Genomic DNA, 25,854 nt, shown 5'->3' with positions numbered 1-25,854 from the left:
GGGTATGTGTAGTTCCCTCTTTTATTGCGTTAAAACTTGTGTTTTAGATGAAGTTTTTTAGTTTAATTTTCCGTAAGCTAAGTCAGTGTGTTCACATCTTGAGTAGAAAACAGTATAACAATCATCGTTATCATCACGTTAATACTGTAACCTCCACCATCATCACCACCGTTATAATCTTGGTCATCATCGTCATCGTCACCATCACCACCACCATCATTAACATTATTATTATAATTGTCATCGTCATCATCAACATCATCATCACCACCACCACCACCATCATCAATATCATCATTCACCACCACCACCATCACAATCATCACTACCACAACCACCATCACTGATACTACTTATACTACTACTACTACTACTACTACTACTACTACTACTACTACTTCTACTACTACTACTACTACTTCTACTACTACTACTACTACTACTACTACTACTACTACAAACACAGAAAGTGTTGAATCCACCACCACCACCAGAACCACCGTCATCACCATCATTATCATCACTTTCTGTTCTTGAAATGTTTAACTATATCATTCCCTGTGTCCCGGCTGGCTCGCCCTGTCTCTCCTTTCGCTCGCCCTGTCTCTCCTGTCCCCTTCTCTCTCTCTCTCTCTCTCTCTCTCTCTCTCTCTCTCTCTCTCTCTCTCACTCACTCAATCCATGTATCTGTCTATCAATGATTTATTTCTTCTTTCACACACTCTCTCTGTCTCCAACTCTCTCCATTTGTGTTTCACACCGCCTCTGCTCTCGCTCGCTCGGCTATGTATTACCGACATCGATCCCATTTGTATCCCTTTTCCACCCGGGGCAATTTGCATACGTTGTCGATCTTTAATTACATTTAACACTTACTCGTTGATAAACAGGTCTTGCCGATGTTGCACGCACTGGGGACCTACTGGTTAACCAAGGTTGCCAACATATATTTCGTCCGAAATTCGCCATGAGATTTGCAATGCGTAGACAAATTCAGAAGCGATGTTGTGATGCTGTACTGCGATGTCTGCATTATATTCTAGACATAATGAACCAAGTTAAATTGAGAACATAGAAATGTATTGCTGTAGCCCCAGATGTATTTCTTTCGTACATAGTGCAGTATATCTGATATACAGTAAGTTGTACACAGCCCCGTTCCTCGCGATTCAAACTCCAAGCTGTTGTTATATTTTTTTTCCCCGAGAGAAACGAACATAGCATGAACGGGTTAAAATCACATTATCATTTGTTTGTGAATGCAGCCACTTTGTGTGTAGTTCATAGAAGTTGCTCAATCTTATTAAAACAATACAAATAAAAGATATTCTGCAATAAATTCAAATTTGGTTCGTGATCAATCTTATACAAAGGGATATCAAAAAACATTTTCAACAGAAGGTTACCGAAATATTCATACATTACAAAATACATCAAGTGTTGAACATTCATTTATTTTGGTGCAAATCAATTGAGATGTATGTGCATGTGAACTACCAGGATACAGATCTAACAAAAGCAAGCTATTAACTCTTTGACTCCTGGAACCTAGTGGCTCCTGTATTCAACATATGCGAATTAAACAATTCAGGAATCAACGGGTTAACCATGCTCACTACCGATGAGCCAATTTGACAGAAACAGAAATTTGATTTTCTCCACATGCAGGCAACCTTTCGACCACACTAGCATTCGTGTTCTACCAGACAGCAGGAAGAAGCTCTCCCCGCAAAAAGGGCGCCAATTGTGCGTTTATCAAACTGGGTGCATGTTCTTTTCGTAGAGGAAACAAAAATGTGGAGCGAAGTTCTCCTCTTTCTGGCCTTTTTGTCTGCCGCGATTCATCAATCTTTAGGATTTGGTAAGTGCTTTAATAATTTTTTTCCTACCGGGGATCTCGGTTTTCGGCTTTGTCATGATTTTATGCAGCTTCTTTCACCTGTTTTAGGCCTACTATTATAGTACGGGACTCCAAATTCATGCGTCTTTTTTCAGGCTAAATTGATAAATTTAAGTTGTATCTATGTTATAATCCTTTCAAATTCATTACCCAAACAGACGAAATCTTTTCTTAAGGTCATTTGAATTCTTCTTGTGGTGGAAAATAATCACCGAATCATACAAAACTCGAAATCAGGGATGAAAGAGATACTGCCTAAGAATATTTGTAGAGAATTCTGCAGTAATGAGTAACGAAAGATAAGAAAAACTGAAAAATTGAAAATAGTAAGAAAGAATCATAACTTTTTGCTGTCTATTTTATTTTTTGAATATTAATCAAAGCTCTGTAATTTGTTCCCCCTCCCCTCCTGTCTATTAACAGCGGTGGCATTACGAAAGCTGCAATGCGATTCGGGATTCTACAAGTACCCCTCGTGTGCGGACACACCAGCCGGGTACTGGTGCGAGTGTGGAACTGGCTTCGAATGGAACAGCAACATTTGCATGAGTAAGATTGGTCAAGTTTAATTTATTTATTTTATTTCGTTTTATTCAACAGGGTAGCCCCATCAGTAGTTAAAAAAACTGTTATACTTGGGGGCCCTGCCTAGCATAAAAATACATTTGAAGACATACATAAATATACATTCTCCTTTTTCCAGTGGAATACATGTAAATAAATGCAGTGAGTTGTGGTATCACGACAAAATATCAGCGATATACACATGTATGTCATTCGAGAAATATTCATTCTCATGAAAAATTACACAAATCTCAGATTTCCATTATTAAAGTCGAGGTACATGTGATATCATAATTATTGTGTTTGACCGTATTGGAACAATAGAGGGAAACCTGTGTATAAAGACCACCCAAAGGAGCCAACACAAGTGGTCTTATGAGGAGGTGGTCTTGACGTACAGGTCTCTGTAATACATGATTCAATGAAAAACAGTTCAAGGGAAACACAAATGTGGTCTGTATAGACAGTTGGTCGTTCTATACAGGTGGTCACTCAGGCAGGTTTGACTGTATTATACTGCTGCAACTCTATTGTTCCTGCGATATGATCAAATAATTATGAATAGATCATGACGATAGAGACGTCCCCACATCCTAACAAATCACCGTATATTCTTGCCTTATCGCCTTCCTGTAGCTGAATCAGTAGACTCCCGCCTGGACTTCAAGCAAGATTTATCAAGCTACGCCATCATCCTGGGCAAGAATATGCCTCTCTTTGAAGCATTCACAGTCGCTGCCTGGGTTAAGGTCGAACAAAATGTAAGTACTTCTTCAATCAGAGGGACGGTTTATAACCGCTTTACTGTAATAGTATAGACGATATTGTCTTGGCGTCCAAGAGCATTTTCTTACTAATTTCTTAAGTACCCCACAAAAGATGCCGGCGACGCCTCTGTTCAACCCAGCATGTTAAGAACATGCTACAGGGGTAATTACGTCATAAATAACGTTTACTTGTCATTAATTCAATTTCAAGCAGATTCTGTTTCAAGCCCATTCGTCACAAGCAATGTTAACATTTCAAAAGCTTCTAGGCAAAGTTCCATAACATAACTTGGGAGCGATCAGGATTGTATGTGCTGTCATTTCCTGTGACTTTATAATAAAAATGCATCAATTTAAAATGTGTTTTTATTTCTTGCTCATAATTCTCGACGACAACTAGGTGACCAAGAACGAGCCTACTCTGATCGCCTACTCTGTCGGGATGGAGAACCAGTTTCACATCAACATCGGCAACGAGTTCATCATCGGCATTGGGAAGAACAATCCTCAGAAGACAAGGAACTGGGGTCTCGAGGTCGGCAAGTGGATTCACGTGGCAGTTACATGGGATAGAGGTAAAAGAAATGCGAGCGTCTTTAGTCAAACAGGGGCGTCTGTAAAGGGGTGTTGGGGTGCGATACCCTTCCTATTGAGAAACTGTTTTAGCCAAACATTTATATTTAGTATGTTTTAAAAAAAAATCGAAAGAGTTCTTTGGTCAAAATAATGAAAACAGCCCTTGAAAAGTTTTGCCCTAAATTTGGTGCAACACCTCAAATTCAAAATTGTCGAGCGATTATCGATATGTGTATCGACTTCGTTTTGTTGCTGTTGAAAAAGAGGGACATTGATATGTAGTAAGAAGAGCTTATTATGAATAAAAAGATGTTTACCTGAAAGAGAGATATGTGTACAAAGGCTATCATTACTACTATGATGGTGTCGACATGTCCTTGTTGAAATTATCCGAGCAGTTTCCATCATGTTAATGATCAGTGTAATGTAGGTATATTTTTAAGGGATAACGAGTCCATATCTCCAAAACCTAATCTCTTCCACTTTAAACCCTCCTCTCCCCCCCCCCCCCCCCCCCCCCCCCCCCCCGCCTCCCATCCAGATGGATCGTGGAACCTCTACAAAAACGGCGTCCACAAGGCAGGCAACAACAAACTCCCGATCGCCGATCACCTCAAAGCCGGAGGGGAGCTCACAATAGGTCACATGATCCATCGCCTGACCAATCATAGCATCGGGTTCCGGGGCCAGCTGAGTCACGTGCACTTGTGGGATCAGATCTTGAACGTGACATACCTACAGAATATAGCCAGCGACTGCACCTTTACGTACTGCGGGAGCGTGGCCGAATGGGTGGACTTTAGGAGTGGCACGAGGGGTACGTCCAAACTGCGCTGGCCCTCGGGAGTCTTTGGTAGGTAAAAACTTGAGTTGAAGGGATTGGAATCTTTGTCTCAGATTCTAAACGAAATCCTTAATTGAGCTCATGCTGCAATCATAATTATAAACCTTTCGGTTAGTCATGATGTTTATAAGCCGATCGCCCGTTTGATTGTCAAGATAGTTATGATTAGAATTCGAAATTTCAAAAACCGTTTTCCCAACGATTTTTAAAACACAGTCTATTGGGGAAATGAGTATGGTAAAACCGGTCACTCAAAGATGTTTATTTGTTCGAGGCACTTCATGATCATTTTGAAGCGCAATTTTGTATGGGCTTGAATATTACACCATATCACAGACGCTGATAACACGTAGGGCCATGCACCTTAGATTTGGCACCTGCAGTCACAATGCTAAACCAATTCCAAACATATTTTAAACCGACCGATTACGGCCATTCGGTGTATTGCATTTCGTTGTTCGGTCTTTTATTGGTCTCGTCAGTGTGGTTGAGGTGGTACGGTGGACATCAAACCTTAATTACCACTTGCTCTGAAGGAATACAGAACAACAGAACAAAACAAAAACAGTTTGGACGAAATAGGATCAGTAATATAACATAAAAGGTAGGGGCCTATTCGAAAATTGGAGATCACAACAGTTATCCCTGTTTGTGACGATTTCGAATAGGCGATTTAGTAATATCATTATGATTTAAGCTCGAACAACTCTCATATTTTCTCGAAGACAAAAAAAGGACTTAAATATATCCTGCCTAAAATCTTTTGTTGTACAGGATATTTTCCCTTAAATAACATATAACGATATATAAATGATGATTTATATATTAAGTACAGTCCTGAGAGAAAATTTGATCAAGAAAAAAAATGAAAATGAAGTTTGTCTACGAAGAACATACGTCACAATCAAATTGCCAATCCACCAATTTTAACCAATGATGTTCGCATCATTACGGTGATATAATAATTAAATAAAGAAAAGAAATGGAATTTCTACTTTTGTCTTCTTCAGACGAGTGCGTTGTCAACAAGGCAGAGACATGTGATAGTCATTGCAGTCAAACAAATGGTATGTATGACAATTGCAAATGCTGCAATATTTATTTCCTGGTCTAATATGCATGTATTTGGAAAACATTAACAGGGATACGATTATGAGAAAAAAATTACCTTTATATAAAAATGCATTTGGAATATTTCTACTAGGAATCTTATTTGTCTAATAGAGTTTTTAAGGTCACGGAACTTGTAGAAACATATTATCTACGCAGTAAGTATACTACTACCACTACTTCTACTACTACTACTGCTACTACTGCTACTGCTGCGGCTGCTACTACAGTGTACTACTTCTAATGAGAATAATATTACTAAATTTCCTACTTCTACAATTACTACAACAAAAACTACTACAACGATATCAACAAAAAATACAACAACAACAAAATTACTACTAATACTACTACTCATACTACTACTACTACTACAACAACTACTTCTACTTATAATAATGATGATAATAATGATAATGATATTATTAATAATAGTAACACATGTATTATGCTAATGGTAACAATAATAATAATCAACGTTTTTCCATTCTGTCCACAGGTCCACAATGCAATCAAGAGTATGCCAGGAACATACTTTGGCCTCGTACCCCTACTGGACACAACTCAACTAGACCCTGTCCAGGTATATCATCAGGTAAGCTTAGAAATATATTATCACGCAGTCCATCATAAATAGTGTGACGTATAAACCCCCCCCCCCCCCCCCACCCCCGGCTCCGTAAATTCATAACTTCCTTATTGGTTATCCGATTTTAATCATTATTTTTGTTGTTGCTCTTTTTTTCTTTTTTTCTGCATCTAATAAAACAAATTATTTTTGGAGTGGAATTAACCTTTTAGGGATCCATCTAAAAGTCGTATAGAATGATCAATATAAAAGTAATGAGAGTATATAAATCGTATATATCTTATCATAATCATTTAATGAAAAAGGTAAGAAAAAAAATCCGACTTTATGGGCGACAGTGTATGATTAAGCCTACGCCTAGTAGCCTACCGCCTGATCATAACTGGGTCCGAACGAACGAACAAATTATTCCACATGTCTTCTTTTTTTCCCTTCTGTTTGTATTTTGCTCTACATTCCTGACCTCTGACTATTTTGTTTACAAGGTTTTGCAATGCGGATGTGCATGGAAGAGGAGGGTCTGGGAGTGTGGAAGGAGGCCAACTTCTCGACCTGTGTTTCGTCTGACCTACGGGAACTTAAACGCGAGGTTCGTACTATATTCGAACTATATTCGTACTATATTCGGACTATATTCGTACTACAATTGTACTATATTAGTACTATATTCTGCTGAGGGCCAATAGGAACTCGTTTAAAGAGGCTATGAATTCACATCTTTCTGACTCTAGCCAGACAATAATCATCTGTTTAATGATGATGTTGATGATGATGATGATGATCTCGATTAGCAGTATTTAATGCATAGTTGATGGTATATACTTTTTTATATTGACCCCAATGATTAAATTCATATTCAAACAATGTGTGCACTTTCTCCTTTTCTTTGGGAATGTCACTATAACCTTATCATTATGTTCATCGAAATGAAACAAAATATGCTTAACTTGTTACGACAAAATAATATGTTAATTTGATTTTATCATTATCAAAAGGTCACTGGCATGTTTCATGATATCTATAAAATACTTAATTTAGTTGAACATGTATTAAATGAATAGACCAGTTTAACGGTTAGCACCTGTCCCAAATGACCCCCACAGATCTTTAAAACATGAAGAGGTCACACTTTGTAAATTTTGAAACGATCACACCTATATCACTGGAGGTACTACATAGAAAAGCCTTTGTTTCCCCTTTTCAAAGTATACTTCCACCTGTGTATCATGGAGTGCATAGCTTGTGCATTAAAGATAAACTCCAGTACTGGTAAAAAAAATATAAAAAAATTCTTACAGAATCAAACGAAACTTACACTGAATGTTCAAGATTACAAATAAATGACATGTGCCAAACAATTTTGGAAGAAAATGTATACTGGCTGAGTAATGAGCATAGAAAGACAAGGAAATCAAGGTAGTACTAGCCCCGACACCATGTGTGTTGTCCCATATATAGCTTTCTATGTGAGTGCTTGTTACTTTACCAAGACTCGGTCAAATTTATTATGATTTTGATGACTCCAGAACCTTGCAGTGCACACCAATACTTACATGCTACATGATCAACTGTTTCTGATCCTTTCCACACCTTTTCTTTCACAATGCAATCGCATTACCAGTACTAAAGTTTATCTTTAACTAATAATGATTAAATAACTTTTATGATCAGGTATCCAGTATTTTGTCTCCGTTATTTTCACAATTTGGTCTGCAATGACCTTTATCTGCTCATGCTCAGACTGCAACCATGAACTGGCTTAAATAGAAGAGGTTGTTAACAAATCTTCATCTGTCACAACCTTCATTTATTTTTATTTATGAGCCAAAATCCTCATTTATTAACTACCATAGATTGAGGGCAACATATCCGACCTCAACATCCTGATGTACCTGGAGCGGCTTTACAACTCGACGTCGTCGAAGAAGACGAACCCGTCCGACCTATCCACCGGCATCACATGTATCCGACTGATCGTCGACGCCCAAGCGAGGGCGCTGTCTGATTACCAATGGACGGATACCATGTTAAAGTTCAACAAGAACCGACGGATACCTGCTTATCCGCGGATTGAGGAGACCAACAAATTCGTCAGGGTGAGTGTGTGCCTTTCTCCTGATTTTGCGTCCACTCATTGTTTTAAGAACATTTAGTTCCATATGTATTTATTTATTTAGTTAATCTACCACTTGTGTATTTCATGCCCTTTTTCAAGCACTAATCCTCTTTCATTTTTTTTTACTACTGCACTTCCATCTTGTATCCATGCACTTTTACCATGTTCTCCTGCTCGGTATAACGCTTTTGTTAAATATCTGAACTGTCATATCCTTCTTATTCTTTGATGTATTTATCTCTTATTTTTTCCTCACTTGTTCATTCTTCCATTTTTCCTCAGTGAAGATATATTATCTTGTTTAATATCAATCACTGAATGTAAATTCAAAGGGATGAGTTACATATACCATCACTGAAATTGAATTGAATGTTTGATTACCACGCATGACATTTTCCATATATATTCTTTCCTTCAATCATTTGGTCCAGTGGGTAACGGACACTGTCGACAATATTATTGACCAGCGAAACGAGGTCGCATGGAATGCTACACGTCCCCGGGGCGCTCAGGCCGTTGAACTCCTCGACGTCATGGAGAATTTCGTCAACCTGTTCGCGCGCAGTTTGCTACGTCACACCAAACGAGGAGATATCAACGAGTTAGAAGGACAGAAGGCGTTCGACCGGCAAAATATCGGTGAGCAGAAAATGGGTATATTATTATTATTTGTCCAGCTAAAATTATTGTGCCTTTGTTTCCAAATGGCCTCTTCCACGTTTCAATTGACTGATTAGAGTGCCTTATATGGTTGAACCCTGGAGCTCGTGTCACTTTTTCTCCCTATCTTATTTATTTCTATTTCAAAATTATCGGTCATCCCCACCGTCTCTCTCTCTCTCTCTCTCTCTCTCTCTCTCTCTCTCTATCTGTCTGTATATCCCTCAAGAATAGGAATTTTTCTGATGTTTCACACTCAGGACGTGTACAATATTTTTCATGCACAGGAACATTTTTCATATTTATTAATTTGCCTGCCATCAACGATTGATACAATTTAAAGAAAGTTGTCACTTTTTTTTACTCCAACATTAGATCTATTTACCTCATTTTAAAAAAAATTGTAAAGTCCGTTTCTATTAATGGAAATAGTTTGTATTATTGTTACTCTCATTTTTTTTCATTATTCCAATTGTTATTACAGCTAAGCCATTTACGTGGAAACAAACCGTCGCAGTTTGCTAGATCTTATCGTCTATGAATACTCCTACACAACAATGCTACTGACCCGTATCCAAACAAACTATGGATTCTGTTTGCATTCTTGGACAAAGTTTCTTATGTTTTTCATTTTCCATAATTATGTTTCCGTTATATTGTCATTATATCGCAGCCATTTACGTGGAAACCGTCCGTCCGATAGACTTTACCGGATCTTTCTTCCCCGACGTCGCCAAACTTAGTATGTCATCGATGAACTCAGATGAGGGAAGGGGTGTAATACCCGACACACTCTTCGATGACTTGGATAGTGACCTGCAAGGTATTTGTTATGCTTTTTCCTTAAAGGGATTGGGTAACTATGTCTCAAATTCTGAAACAAAATCCTGGATTTAGCTCAAGCTACATTGATAATTATAAACCTTTAGGTCAGTCAGGAACCTAATGACTTTTACAAGCGGAACGCCTGTCTGATTATCAAGATTTTTATGATTGGAAATCGAAATCATATTGTGCGTTTTCCTAATGGTTTTCATAAAACTACAGTCTATTGGGGAAAACGAGTATGGTAAAGATTTTTACTTTTTTGAGGCACTTCATGATCATATTACACCTTATCACAGACACTGATAATACGTAGGGCCATGCATCTCAGATTTAACATTGTTACACGATGCCTTTAAAACTGAATTTTATCAATTCAAAATATCTTTACATACTGTAGGTGGTTTACCCATTTAACAGGCACAGATATAAATAACGATGGTATCTATTTAAACAAGTAAATAAGGTTAAAAACGCCCTTCCATAAACATACACTAAAAACTGACTTTTCAGATTGTCAGATGAATTCCAAATAGATTTGACACACATCCAGTATTCAAAACAAAAGTGTCATACATTCATGTAGAAGAGCGCTGTTAGATATTCATTCTGTTTTTCTTAAAGAGATTTTAACAGAACCTATTATTTAGCTCCATCTTACCGCCGAAGTGTTTCGTGACATTTTGCCAAAGGATATGCCATTATGAACCAGCTTGAATTTGTATCGAAATCATGTAACTTTTAGTTTCATTGAGAGTTCTCAACTTGCGTAGATAATTGTAGTTGTTTATGTATAGATACGATTTGTCAACATAGGGTGGTGAATATTGATATCTCCGCGTAAAATGATAACTGACAATAATGAATTGTATTTATTTCTTTTATTCAATCAACAGAAACCAGAATGGCTGTGTTCTACGTTCGCTATGAGAAAATTGCGAGATATTTACCAAATCACCCTGAGTAAGTATCATACTTTCTGATCACGTGTCATTGAATTTCAAAATCGTCATAATCAGTTGTTCACTTATTTGAATGGAAGGACGAGTTAATACTTTGCCACACACAAAACAGCTTTCTTTCGTTTTCTATTCTTTTGAGACGAACTTCAGCTCACTTAAATAATTGTATCATGATATGAAAGAGGATGTCAATTAAAACACACTTCTGCAACAAATTATTTTATTTTATTGATAAATAAAAGAAAGAATAATTTTTTTATTTTTTTTGGTATACGCAGAAGACCTAATTTTTGTATTCTTCCATTACTGATCGAATTCAAACGCAGTTGTTTTAAAAATCGTTGCAGAAATGTGTTTAATGACATCCTCTTTCACTTTATGATACAATGTACTATAAGTGAAATTATGCCATCAAGTTTGTTGGGCTCCCAACTTTTTAAAGGGGCTTTAACATAAGTATGCATAATTTCAGTTAAAAAAAGAATCCACGTTTCTCTGGAATGTGGTTTTGATACCTATAAAATCAAATTTAAAGGTATCACAAAATGTTGATGCTACAAAACTTGAAAAAATACAATTATTGCCTACCACACTATTTTTCTTTTTCCGCCAAAGGTTGATTAAACACTTGATCAGCCATCTTACTTTGTCTCAACGAATCCAATTATTCCAATTTATTTCATTTTTATCTGATGCAGACAAGTAATCGTAAAATATTACCGAGATAAGGAGAAAGAACATAAACATAAAGAGGACAACGTGAATTCGGTTGTCATAACAACGGGCGTCTTTGCGGAGACAGACGTCCACGACGCGTTCGCCAATATTTCCGACCCTGTCGAAGTTAATTTCAAATTTTCAGATGTAAGTTTGATTTTATTTATTCATTTTAGTGTCCATTTAATATTTTAAAGCCCCTCTGCACTAGTTTGGCCGGGAGGGATTAGACCTCCATGCAAGGTCACTGACAGGTGGTTATCTCATCAAATCAGCTCTCAATTAACATAAGACAAAGGGGACCATGGGGGACCAATGGTCACCGATTAGGCATTGTTTGCTATATAAAGGGCGCAAGTAGCCATACGTAGTGCAGTGGGGCTTTAAAAAATAATCCATGTACAGACGTTCAATCCGATTGCTTTTAGTTGAATGATAGAGCATAACATTTTGGTTAATATTTACGTCATATTTGCTAAGCGAGATTAAAAGATACTTAACATATTAAACTCTTTAATTTCGTTACTTAAAATTTACGCAAAACTACTTGTGACTCGTAAAATTAAACATTTGTTTTAAATTCACGCAAGAGTATATCGTTTTACATTTTTATATCAGTCTGTCTTTGTGTATAATAATCATTCATATAGTTTGCATTTTTTCACTAATCAACAAGAAACGTTAGTCTGAATTAATTTACTATTGTTTTCCCTTAAACTTTTCAGACATTCAACATTTCAAATCCAGAATGTGTTGCTATCGACATACAAGGCGGGTAAGTTAATATTGAAATATTCCTATATTATTCAACTCATCTACTAACCATTGCTAAAAAAAATGACGAAAAAAATAATATTTTCATACGTGAACTTATCATGTATACTTTGTAAAATTTTATAGCAGTGTGACAATGATAACAAGAACTTATGATTATTTTTTATTATTATTATTTTTTTATTTTTTTTAGAGAGGTGGTTATAAAGCGCTGTGCTGAAAGGTTCAACACAACAGCAAACCAGCCCTCCCCTTTTCTTTCACTCATGTATTCAGATTAATGTTGTCTATCTCACCCTCTTTTTTCTACTATTACGTAATAATAATAGGAATGTCCAAATGAAATTAATTGTGTTTTTTGGTGTAAAAATGTTGTCTATTTAATTGATACTTTTTTTTGTTTTGTTGTTAGACCCAATGATTGGCATTGGCGTACCTCTGAATCCACTAACATGTCGTCCGAAGGCGAATTCGCCTCCTGTTTTTATTACCAGCTCGGTACGTTCGCTGTCACCACAGACATGTATAACATCAACGTAAGTCATGATCATGTCGTCCTTTTTGGCATTAAACCTCTTGAAAATAATAGTAATATTTTAGGTGTGTACAAGAGTAGCATTCAAAGTTTAACTCGATAGTAAAATTAAAAACATAAAACGCCTATTCTCAATTACCAATGTGTCTTCTCTACAAAATTTGATAGTTTTTTGTTTAAATCACTTTGAACACAGTTCTGTACATGTGAAATTTAATCAACTAACTCCTCCCTTTCTCTTTCTCTGTTTGTAATCTATGCGTAATACAAGTCGACTATATATGTCAGGCGCGGATCCAGGATTTCTTAGGGAGGGGGCCCAACTTTTTTTTTTTTGCTCCCGAAAATTCGCTCAGTGGGGGGGGGGGGGGTGGGGGGGTGGGGGGGGGGGGGGGGGGGGGGGTACAGAGCACATTTTTTTTTTTGGATCCGCCACTGATATATGTATATTGAGTTTCAAGCTATTGAAATGGTACTACAGTCATTTGCCATTACTTTTAATCCGTAAATAAATGTATATATATATGTTTATTTTTTTTCTTTTATGTATTTCTCTTGAAGTGTGGTTAAATATGGGATTAGACTTGACAGGCTAATGGCTGGCCTTTGTTGATCCTTTGCGTCCACCTCCCTTCATCCTTCTTTCATAGTGCCATGTAGGCCTACATAAATGTTGTTATATTTATATTGTTTAGTTTATACTGATTTGTTTTAATATCTTCTGACGTGTTTTTAAAGATGTGTGAAATAAGATTGAATTGAATTGAAGTGAATTGAATATATTTTACTTATATTTTGTTTGGTGATGATGTAGTGGGATCCCGGAGAACCTCCCCGTTTCGTGATGACTGCAGCTGGTTACATTGGAATCCTCGTTCTCATCACAATGCTCATTATCTCTCTATCAGTCTTCTTCTATCTCAGGTCAGTAATAGTCTGCCACAGGCGTGTGGGCGCAATCCTACATAAAAGGGGGGTGATGGGGTGGTGCGGGTGATGGGGGTGGTGCCTCTACCCGGATAATATTCTTCAAGTGTCTATACAATATTTTCAAAGTGTTAATTCGTCATCAAATATACTAGGTATTTGATGTATTAAAATGTATTATTAGACCACTTTGTTTTATGAATATGACGTAGTGGTTGCATGAATACAGTTCATTTCAAAATGTCTTGGTGTGCTGTAGCTCATCAGCCCCCCCCCCCCCCCCCCCCCCCCCCCCCCACAAGGTTTCAATTTCCTTTGCACTCAAATAATCATCCTAGATTTTAAAAAATAACCAAAGGCTTTGGTGATAAGACTACTATTATGTATTGTTGATCGTATGGTTAACAATGATTAATGGTGGGCTTTTTTAAAAACCAAATTGAAATGTATTGAAAATAATTATAGCTTGACGCGTGGAGCAGTCTTCTTTGGACCGATTAATTTAAATTTTCCCATTGATGGATTTGCCGAGAGACCCTTTTTTTTTAATTTCTTAGCAAAGTGAAATCTAATGAAATGTCACGACATAGTATCTTGACATTGGTAGATATGAATTGTGGTGAAGTTTGTTTATTTCGCGTTCCGTGAGGCGCGATGGCTCAGTGTCAGAGCATTGGTCTCTTAACCGGGAGGTCCCGGGTTCGTAGCCTTATCGATGCGCTAGTGCCCTTTGGTAAGGCATTAATCCTCGCTACCAAGTCTCCAGGAGACGATTTAAAGCCGTCGGTCCCCTAGTAGCATGCACAGGCCATCTTAGCAGTCAGATGAAATAAACCAACCAACCTCTTTCTCCACAGGTGTACGACTGATACAGTAGCGGTACATCGTAACCTGGCTGTATCGTTGATTGTCCTCCATCTTCTTTTCATGATTGGTATCACAAGACAGGAGAATGCTGTAAGTTTAACGATTTAAAAAAAATCAATTTCCCAAGGCAGGGATAATGCTATAAAAGGGGAAAGGGTTTGTCATCCACCTGTTGTTTCACTAATTGTGTTTTTAATTGTGTTCTTTTAAATTTCAAAATCTGCAGTGAGTGCAGTCATGCGCGTACGCATGAAGGTTAGTTTGTGCACTGTACCTTTTCTTGAATCGAGGCCTAATGATAAGGTCAAAGTTCTTATTTATCATTAACGAAAGAAGCCTATAAAGCAAACAAATGTTCGTTCTCTTCTAGCATACGTATATTAATGAAAACCTAAGGTTTTTAATCATTTTAACATAAAGCTTTACAGCATTAACTTGTTACACTTCCATGTTCATCATTCTGCTTTAATAGTGTTTGACTCAAATTCCCTTTTCCCCCACCTACGTTATTTGCAGACTGTTTGCAAGATATTTGCCATCTCGATCCACTTCTTCTTCACGACGTCCTTCTGTTGGATATGCAACGAGGCGTTCAATCTCTACATCGAAGTAGCAAATTCCATACACTCCGACCAACAGCAGCAAAGACCTATGCTGCGCTATTACGTCATCGGTTGGTGTAAGTATTATGTGTTATAAAATGGGTCTAGTAGTTTAAGCATCGTGATTGGTAATTACGCGTCACATGACATGCACCTATTTTTTATTCATGCGTTATCTCTCACTCCCTATAATCAAGGCTTAGTGCATCCATTAGTATTTCATCACAACGTTTTAATCGCTCATTTTCGAGCACTTTTTGGCGCGAAAAAGATCGCGTCACTTGCCTACGCAGTACTGCGTCGGAAAATGACAGAAATCAGGCAAAATAATGATGTTTGCATTATGTCTTTTCATAGATTTACTAGCGTGATAATAACGAAATAAAAATGACGCTTCGTGTGCAAGACCTTTAATAATACATGGTAGAACTTCGCATTGCCACAGTATTATAACTAATTACTGTCTATGCTATAATGTTACATTAAAATATTATAATTATGCAACAACGCTTTCTTGAACGAAAAGCAAAGCAAAACAAAACAAAACAAACCATCGCGGATACTAAATACTTTGTATATATATGTTAATACATTTTCTTACTTATTGTTTATTTCTGTTATGAATTTATGTTCAAGATTTTGTAATTAATATTATTATCATATATATATATATATATATTTGTTAAACTATAATGTACCTCATTATGTTTAACAGGGCCTCATGGAAACCACCATTATTGGTGATAATGAGTCACCCTGTCTAAATATCAGAAATAAATAAATAAATAAATTGTATTGACTTCAATATGACGTAGAAATCACATGAAAAATCATTGAACAAATTATTGCTCTAAAAGCATTTTCTTCTTGTGTTCTTGTTACAGTCGTTCCAGCTGTCCTTGTCTTTGCGCTGGTACAAAGCAAGTGGGAAACCTACTTCTCCCCGGATGTGTAAGTTTGGAAATCGATCTCTCCATAAATATGTAGTTTGTATTTTCTTATAACTGCCCCATCGTAACAATTGTATTTTATCTGTTATGTCGCTTATACTTTGATTTTGATTTGATTTGATTTGATTTATTTATTTCTGTTTGATTTTCTTTTTCTTTTGTGTTTTTAAAAAATGTTTACAAAATTGTATAAGGCCCATCAGCCTAAATTCTTTGTTCCCATATTACGATCATTCTAGGTGTGACAAAACAAGCAGGACAAAAAAAGTTACTTACATTCTTGGTTGGTTGGATTTTGAAAGTGTGATAATTCAGCTCTAAATTATGTGATTTCCTAGGTGCATAGCTAAAACAAGCATACCTGACTTAAACAGTTAATTTTATATTCTTTCTACTCTCTATCTCTCTCTTTATTTGCCTGACTTTCTAGATGTTTCATCAATTTTGATCACATATGGCTTTTCGCTGGACCTGCAGGAGGCTTCTGGGCCGTAAGTCACTTTAAAAGATTTATTTTTATTATTAATAATACAAAGTCCCGTAGGCTTATTATAAAACGTCATCCTTTTTTTTCTCATAACCAAGAGCGTAATAGCTGCATTGACACTGCAACCAGAATTCGTCGTTTTTCTCTCATTCCAGTGTGGAAAATCGAAATCGAAAAATTTACCTCTGGAGTGTGGTTTTTTCCACCGATTTTTCCACCGATTTTTGCAGTGTGAATGCAATCTTCGGTTAGACTCCAGTTTTGTTAACCTCTGGAGTGTGGTTTTTCCACCGATTTTTCCACCGATTTTTGCTGGCGTGACTCTCTTCGCTTTCGTGCTGACTCATGCAGGGCACCGACGAGTGGTGGTATGAGTAAACCTCGACGGTTTTTTTGTTTAATGGTTTTTCCAATAGTGTTAATGGTAGTCCCCCCCAATCGACGATATTTCAAAATGGTGCTCGGGACGTGTAAACGGGCCTCCTTTATTGTATAAATATTATACCGTTATGTTTCATTTGTACCAAATAAATAGCAAATTCTCAGTTATTAGGATATGTTTCTCACATTTACCTTATACTTAGGCATTTCGGGATGACTGATGATATTAGAGTTTTTTAAAGAAAATGACCGAAACAGTTCTGTTTTGTTCACAGATCACGGTATTTGTATTGGTGTACACTGGCAAGGACATCATGGAAAGCTCGTATTCTAAAGATAAAGAGGCTAATAAAGTCATCAGGTAAGCAGTCATGCTTAGGAAGAATTGTTTGAAGAAGAAAGGAGATAGAGAAAGTGAGGAGAAAGGTGGAAAGAGACAGAGAGAGAGAGAAAGAGAGGCGGAAGTAAAGATAGAGATAAATTATTTCGAAGAGAAAGGAAGGTGGGTAGAATTTGGAAAAAGGAGGGAAAAGAGAAACAGCAAGAGAGAGGGGGAAGAGGGAGAAGGAATTTCGACCTTGTGCTTTTAGTTTCATTGCTTTCTTAGTACTTAGTTTTTTGTGTCTTACTTATAAACATTTATATATCTTATTTTATTCACAGTAACCACTGCAAAGGCTGTTGGATTCAGGTCGTTCTGATGGCCATAGCATGGGCCTTTGTAATTATCTCGGTTGATTTGTACAGTCTTGTACCGCAGATCCTTTTTGCCATGTTTTCTATACTGCAGGTAAGATTTTAACCGTTTCATAAAACTTAAATAACAAATGCTAAATGTCGATGACAAATATGCTCCAAGCCATTCAAATGCCACAATTTCAGTAGCTAATAACATTTTCTTAAACTTGTTATTGAAAACAAGTTTTATGAAACAAGGCCCCAAATTTATCAGTCAAAGGATTCCCTCTGTTGGGTTCATCAGACAACGTTTATAACCGGTTGTTCATGCCCTTGTCACACCCATAAGACCGATTCGAAACCGATAACAAACCGAACCCAAAGAATACACTATCGCTGTCGGTTAGGAGGCGGTTTGTAGTTTGTTAAGAGCACTGACTGACAGTAGGCATTGATTTTTGATTTTTTTTTTTTTTTTGGGGGGGGGGGGGGCCATGATGACGTACATGTATGATTCTTAGTATTCTATAAATACTCTAGTTCGATGATTATGATGAAATGAAAGTATATATATAAAACAGTTGCAGAGATCAATTTTGACGATTGACATCTCATTTTTAATTGTCTCTGCATAATAATGTCACTTTCATATTGTGGTGGTTATTTTACCTGACTGCTAAGAAAGCATAAATGCTTGTAAGTAAGCAACCAAACGGCCGACGACTTTAGGTCCTCTCCGAGGAACCTGGTAATGAGGATTAATGCCTTACCAAAGGGCACTAGCGCATCGACTTGGCTTCGAACCCGGGTCACCGAATTACGAGACCACTGCTCTATCGACTGAGCTATCGCGCCTCCTTAATGGCGAACTTTTTTTTTTCTGCACCAATACATGAGTACCTAAAGGATCAAGTAAATCAATTTGTGATAAGAATCACAATTCTCAATCGATTCGTGTTTTATCTCTTCAGGGGGCTTTCTTCTTTGTCTTCTTCTGTGGGCTTGACGGTGAGATCACAGAAATATTATCGGAGAGGCGCTCATCCATGGGGTTCAATGTGTCCCCGCATGGACTCCAACGGTCCACCAAGTACAGCGTGTATAGGAGATACCTTCCGCCCAGGACTAGCTCTAGAAGGTCACAGGCGCCCTCTCACATCCATAGTCCTTCGTCACATGGCAGGTAAATCAGAGGAGGATCAAGGATTCCTTTTTAGGATGTGAGGAGGGGGTGGGTGACTGACGTCCTCTTCCCCTCTTAGAGGTGCTGTGGTTTTATAATGGATACGTCACTGGTCTGTGCATCACATGCTTCACTGTTTATAGAGTCCCGCCGCTGCCTTAAAGGGTGCCTGGTCATGCTGGTATAGGAACTTATTCCTTGAATGCTCTCAGCGTATTTAGCTTCCCCTGCGATTTTGATCACAACGTGAACGTAGCATGATCAAAATCTCATTAAATTCAGAGACATTTGCTAGTATTTAAAGTCTATCTGCACTAGTTTAGCCAGGAGGGATTAGACCTCCCTGCACGGCCACTTACAGGTGGTTAAAAGGAACCATGGGGGACTAATGGTCACCGATTATGCAGTGTTTGCCATATAGAGGGCGCATTAAGTAGCTTTAATTAGTGCAGTGGGGCTTTAACTGTGTGCTTTGTGTAAACAGTCTTTATCGTAGAATTAGTTTTCCTAATTAAAGGCCAATTTTTCATTGTTACCTACTCCTTTTTCAAACAGTAATCCATACCTGACTTCGGACCTACCCCGTGAAATGCTAGAGCTTCAATCACACACGAGGGAACGAGGCGGCAGCTGGCAAGGCGGTAGCAGTGACACTAACGTCGGCGGTGCCGGTGGTGACCGCAGTCCTTCACTAGCCCGATGGGGTTCTACCGCGGTGCAGGCGCTTCGGAGGCAGCAGCATTTAGCGAGGAAGGACAGTGATGCTAAGCGGGAGGTACTGTCACGCTTCTTCCGAGTAAGTTGACCCGGAAGTTGATCCGGAATCATTACATTTGCGATTCCAGTTTGATTAATATCATTTTCTGTGAAAATAATCATATTTTGTTTCCTCAATACAATCGAGCGACATATTATGTTTATTTGCGAACATTTGAAGTGTTCTTCACAGTTTCTGGTAAGTTTGTATTTTTGGTCTATACTGACTTGGTCACTGTTATCAGTAGACCATTTAAGTAGTAAGTATAAATCATTGATAAATCCAGAAAAAAAATAGGGGCGGACTCCTCACCTTACCTGAAGGGCTACTACTTAGCGGCAGTATCATGGGCTGTAGACCCAGTGCGAGTTTGTTTCATTTTGACCATCGGGAAATGGTGAGGACGGGGAAGGGGCACGCAGGTATATCCTGAACAATAATTAACTTTATACAAGAAAGTTCTTACTATTCAAGTTCTGAGACATAACCGGCCACAATGAAAAGAAACATGTATAAAATGTAGATGTAAATGTTAGCCCCAAATGTACACAAACAAGAATGGTTGCCTTATTTATTACCTAGGCCAAAACATGCTAGATTGATTCATCCATAATTGAACCAGAACATTTAGATAGTCTTATAGCCATGCGTTGCCTTTTGTTTTGTTCTCAGGATGATGAGGTGAGAGGGGCTTTAGACCCGCCTTCGCCGATCCCCGAGGCAGAACATGCGAATGCAGATGAAGAAGATCGTCTAGTCACTTCGGTGTAGAACAACATCCACGGGAGTCAGCGAAAATGATGTGTACCCTTCGGAAGACAAGCACGCAAACCAACATGCGAGCAAATATTAACGAATGATTATACTTAGATGGAGACGACGAACATTGACAACCATGATGTAGAATTTTTATATGCGTATTTATACATTGTTTGGTGTAAAATATCTTGATGAATGCAACAGCTGCAAATTGCCAAATGAGTGAATTGTTATAATGATTTGTATCGATAAATGCGACACATGATGTTATTAATTAGAAATTAATGGCTGTAGAATGAAGAGATAAATATAACTCGGATATTAATCATGATATGTACCGAGCCTATGTGTACAGAACGAACAAGGATCAATGGCGTAATAACTGATTTTGCATAATGAGTAGAGACGTGTTAGAACAAAACCTTCATCGCCTTGGCGATAGCGGTCTGCTGCACACGCTGCGTCATTTTTTAACATAAGACTGCGTCAGCGACTAGCGCAGAGCTACGTCAGCGAATAGTGCAGACTTAAACGTTACCTTGTAAGAGTAATATATAACAAAGGGCGAATACAAACTCAACAGCGCAACCATTGCGTTGATTTACTGGCGCATACAGTATATTATTCTCCTTTGGGTTTATTAGCGCAGGTCGCAGCGCAATTAAAATATTGTGTGGTGCGTAACAGGCTCTAAAGTTGTTTTATGTTAGTTAGTGAATGTTTGATTCAAATTTGCTTAATTACTTCATAATACTGAAAAGAGAATGTTCAAATTAATTTCTGTTTCTTGTGATTTTTTCGGTTTTGTATGAACTAGATATTTTTTTTCCCGCAGAGAGTTTGTGCGATCGTCAAAAAGTGACTACTGACTAGTATTTATGTATTGAGTTATGATGTGGTGAAAGGGGTGGTTGAGAAAGTGAACTGTCGAACGAAATAACCTGTGACTGAAAACACATTGCAATAACCTGAAATTCCCTGCGATTAGAAGCACTTTATACGTGAAATTCATTTAATGTCCTTGGAAGAAATTATTGTACTTATACAAATAATGATATTGATGTTAGCTCAATTTAGTATCTCTTCCTATGCAGTAGGGGGGATTTTAGAGATTAATCTTGTTTGAGGGAAAAATACATGACGTATAAAGATTGTTTTGTATCGGAGCATAGGTTTGAATAGAGTATACGTTGAAAACTGGTACTCTCTATATACATATAATGCCTGCTTTTGCCAAACATAAACATTCAAAGCTATAACGATATTTACATATGCTACTTCAGTATTTATGCAATACAATGTTTAAAATAGATTTCATACAGGTATTAACAATTAAATGGATTTAACAAATGACTAAAACCGTATTTGAACCTATGAATTAAATATGTGCTTCCCTTATTAACTGATAATAACGTATTTCTATTGGTGACAACACGCTTCTTTTGGTCTATACTTGATATCAAAAATTAAATATCACATTTTTTTATTTTGAAACACAACTGTGATGTGTGTTGCATATCGTAAGAGTTGGTTTCGAAACATATAATCAGAGTAACACGGAATTAAATGTATCTTTGTTTTCCTTTCAATTTTGTCTACACCGCGTTTTGTAGTCAGTAAAGTTATCTTCAGTCTGTTTAATCTCCAATATAATATGATTTTACCTATAAATGTTAAATCGGGTTAAAAATCAGAGAGAAGAAATAATAAGGCCGACATGTGAGGTCTGTCTATAAAATAAGAATACAGAAATGAATGATTATGTGCAATCTTTGAAATATATTACTGTGAAAATGGTATATCATTTTTGTTTATCTTGTGGATACAGGATTTAAATATTGATAAATATTTATACACTACTATGCCATATACACGACAGGGTAATAATCTTAAACACAGATCATGAAATTAGATGAAACTAAATTAAATAATTCGTTCCAAAAACGTTTCGAAACAGAACTCATTTTAAAAGATAAGTATTGAGACTTCCATTCTCTATCTGACGCAAAATTTTTGAATACTGTATACCAGGTGGAAAATAATTATCTATTCAAAGCCCTTGTCAATATATTTCATGAACCACGCTGGAAATTCACTTAAAAGGTTACTAAAATGCTTGATGATATTATGGAAAGATTTCGAGAAAGACTTTCGATGGACATTAATAATGTTGAACAGTAATAGAAAAGAAAACGTGTGATGCAGTGGGCTAGGTGTTACAAGATTTTACATTTCCTTTATAAAAAAAAGTTTAGGACATGTGTCTTTTTTGTTTTCTATACATTTAGGCATTTTTATTTCTTGTATGCATTTGAAGAATAGAATTGGATATTTGCATTAATAAAATCTTGACAGAAAACAGAATTGACCAAAACAATTCACTGATTGTCTCATACTTATTGACTCGAGAAACCAATCAATGTATGTTAATAAAATAAGAAATGCAAATATTCGAATGGGCGTCGCCCACTCGAACGACGAATCAGTGAAACAAATAGAAGAAGAAGGCGACGAAATAGAAGAAGACTAAGAAGAACAAGGAGAAGAAGAAGACAAAAAAACAGAAGAAGATGAAGAAGAACAAGGAGAAGAAGTAAAAGAACAAGAAAAAAAGAAAAGTATTAAGATGAAGGAGTAGTAGCTGTAGAAGAGAGAGAGGGTGAGAGAGAGAGGGGAAAAGAGCATAGAAGGGGTTAAATAAATGTGAAAGGAGTGTTAGGTTCTTGCCCCATCCTTTCCCCAATCGATGACCTTGTTTATAAGTAGGTTCCTCCTCTCCATGATGCCTGTGTTCCTCACTGGCTGGAACACCTCTGTTTTCAAAGTTAACGGTAAGGGTCAGTGGCGTGCCCCCGCCCCTCCAATCGAACGAAGAAGGAAACAAATGGAAAGAAAAGGGAGCACGAGAAGGGGAGACGTTAAAAACATCTGCCACACCTTCTAATCAGATTCCTTGTAAGTTTGCATTTTATTGTCCGATTAAAACCACCTCTATCGTTCTAAACACCACAACCCCCTCAATGGGTCGACTAACGCTACGCCAGCAGTATACGGCATATATACGGCATGGGGACTCCATGTAAATCATCCTGTATCGAATCACTCGTTAATCCGACCGCCATCTAACCCGCCTTGTATCAATAGATCAAGAATCCTGATGCTAATTCCTGCACGTCGGATGGGAATTTCGAATTTATCATCTGACATTTGTGGTTCGTGATTTCCTCAACTGAGAGAGATGGAGGGAAAGTGAGAGAAAGGGGAAGAGGGTGAAACATAACTCTGAGTTGTGCATTTAAAATCAATGGAAAATATATACTTAAAAAGAAAGTAGGGCCCATAATGAACTGTTCATCTTGTATTTATAGCTCATGATTTCGTCAACTGAAGAGAGAGGGAGAGAGAGCGCGAGAGGAAAAGAGAGAGAGAGGAGAGATAGATAGAGGGAGGGAGGGAGTTAGAACACAACTGTGCATTACGCCTTACAAATTATGGACATTATTTACTTTAAAAGAAAGTAGGACCCTTAATAATTTAAAAAAATGCACAACCTTAATCGAAATTATCACGCTCGTGGGATGGTTCATATTATGTAGTTGCGACGATAGAATTTGTAATTATCATGCACATCATTCATGGAAGACGCGCTCCTTTTAAACAATCCCCTCCTTTTTGCTTATGCATGAGCAAATCAACGCCGCTACCACACCTTAAAAAACACAAGATGCAATATTCCTCTCACAATCTGACCTCATCCCATTTCTTACAATCTCACCTTCCTGAATATCAGAATCAGAAGATGACCCCCCCCCCCCCCCCCCCCCCTTCTCCCTCAAGCCTCATCAGAAGAGACGGAGCAGACAGTTTAATTTTCGGTGCTAATCCTTCACAGCGTCCCGCTCAAATCCCGCCAAGAAGCGCAGTGCGTGATAGATTTGGCGGCCTGCGTGCCGCCAAACGTTTCGTGTTGATCCCCTTGCCCTAGTTTACAATATTTTTTCGACTGAAGAAATGTAGAAATGGAATCGCGATGAAATCATAGGTCTATGATTCATACCCGCCTAGCTACAAACTGACTGTTGCGCTTTTGCATGTTTTTGCGCAGGTTTATTGGAACACCACCGATATTCTCTTTCTATAATGCCTACTCCCTATCTTGAGATTTTATTACTTTTTGTTTTTTTATATATTATACGGTGGATATAAGATTTACACGATAATCACTGGCATTTCGACGAAATACTCCAAACATATTTTAGCAAAATGCTCGTGTAAAATTTGAGACCACAATTCGTTTATGTATTCAAACAGGTAATAAAGGCGATATATGGGGTGTGGATGCTGTTTGATTATTTTATATATGATGGGAATCTTTAAACAAAAATACCCTTTTCCCTTTAAACGATTGCCGACACAAAATGTTGCACCACCACTCACCACTATGCTGGCGACATCATACAAGTATCTGTATAATATAACAATTATTAGCATTTACCTTACGACATGCAGAATTGTAACTCCCACCTTGAATCATTTATAGATAAAACTCAGTTATTGCTTTGTAATTTTGATTTACTATATTAAAATGCCGTATGTATCTACTTGTCCATTTTTCCAATTGATATTGATATATGTATGACATCTACTTTTTTTTTACTTAGTTTCTGTCTTCAACATGATGTAAGAGTTAAATGATACGTTAAAACGTACAATAGTCCTATTTTGCATGTATTTTCACGCTCTTGGTTTCTTAACAGTTTGTACCAGACGACGTTATTTTTTGTAATTTATGACACGGACTTAGTGGCAGATAGGCCTTGTGCTATATAAACAAGTTATCCAATAAAGTCTGCAACTACTACTACTGCTACTATATATTACAAAAGAAATATGCTAACAATTTGCCACCGTGTGCATTGGCGCATGGCGCCGCCGAATAATGATCGTAAACCTATCCTCCTGACCCGATTCGGGGGTATTTCATCATTTCAACAAAGCATACACAATGTAGTATTATATGAAGCAAAATTAGATATAAGCTGTCGAAATGACTAAAGGTATATTATGAAGTACGTTTCTGATCTTCATGCAACCCCGGATGCTATTGGCGATCTAGAGTGAGCCGCAAGTCCGGGAATGCCGCTGGACAAGCCACTGGACTAGTTCCCGTTTATTTCCAAATTTGTAACATTCGTGTATTCGTGTATTCCCCTAATGACGTGAACCTATTCCTTATGTTATTTATATAATAACAGCAATTCTTGCAATTCTGATATCGGATTCGTCATGTTTATTAGTAAAGATTCGTGGTTCATCTATCGTTG

The 25,854-nt window shown here is 37.4% G+C and overlaps 1 protein-coding gene across 1 annotated transcript; it reads left to right on the top strand.

The window, feature by feature from the left end:
- The first annotated feature begins 2,445 nt into the window (after positions 1-2,445).
- Positions 2,446-22,907, top strand: LOC100890274 (adhesion G protein-coupled receptor L1). Its single transcript, XM_030979118.1, has 24 exons — positions 2,446-2,449; positions 3,101-3,225; positions 3,632-3,806; positions 4,349-4,660; positions 5,662-5,718; positions 6,261-6,356; positions 6,836-6,939; positions 8,204-8,446; positions 8,898-9,105; positions 9,800-9,949; positions 10,848-10,914; positions 11,612-11,777; positions 12,356-12,405; positions 12,817-12,940; positions 13,754-13,863; positions 14,724-14,823; positions 15,250-15,412; positions 16,220-16,286; positions 16,716-16,776; positions 17,429-17,514; positions 17,817-17,943; positions 18,803-19,014; positions 19,570-19,810; positions 20,444-22,907. The coding sequence occupies exons 1-24, from the start codon at positions 2,446-2,448 to the stop codon at positions 20,540-20,542; spliced, it is 3,147 nt and encodes a 1,048-aa protein (XP_030834978.1). The 3' UTR covers positions 20,543-22,907.
- The last annotated feature ends 2,947 nt before the right edge of the window (positions 22,908-25,854 follow it).

Source organism: Strongylocentrotus purpuratus, unplaced genomic scaffold (assembly GCF_000002235.5).
Source record: "Strongylocentrotus purpuratus isolate Spur 01 unplaced genomic scaffold, Spur_5.0 spur5_scaffold_10, whole genome shotgun sequence".
Lineage (NCBI taxonomy): Eukaryota > Metazoa > Echinodermata > Echinoidea > Camarodonta > Strongylocentrotidae > Strongylocentrotus > Strongylocentrotus purpuratus.
Note: the sequence above shows the minus strand (reverse complement) of the source record. Positions and strands in the feature narration are given on the sequence as shown.

Bases quoted from the DNA above. Each gene is read 5' to 3' on its own strand.
- LOC100890274 (XM_030979118.1), top strand. The intron at 10,915-11,611 runs GTAAGTATCATA...TATCTGATGCAG, and splicing joins TATTTACCAAATCACCCTGA to ACAAGTAATCGTAAAATATT. The intron at 19,811-20,443 runs GTAAGTTGACCC...TTTTGTTCTCAG, and splicing joins TACTGTCACGCTTCTTCCGA to GATGATGAGGTGAGAGGGGC.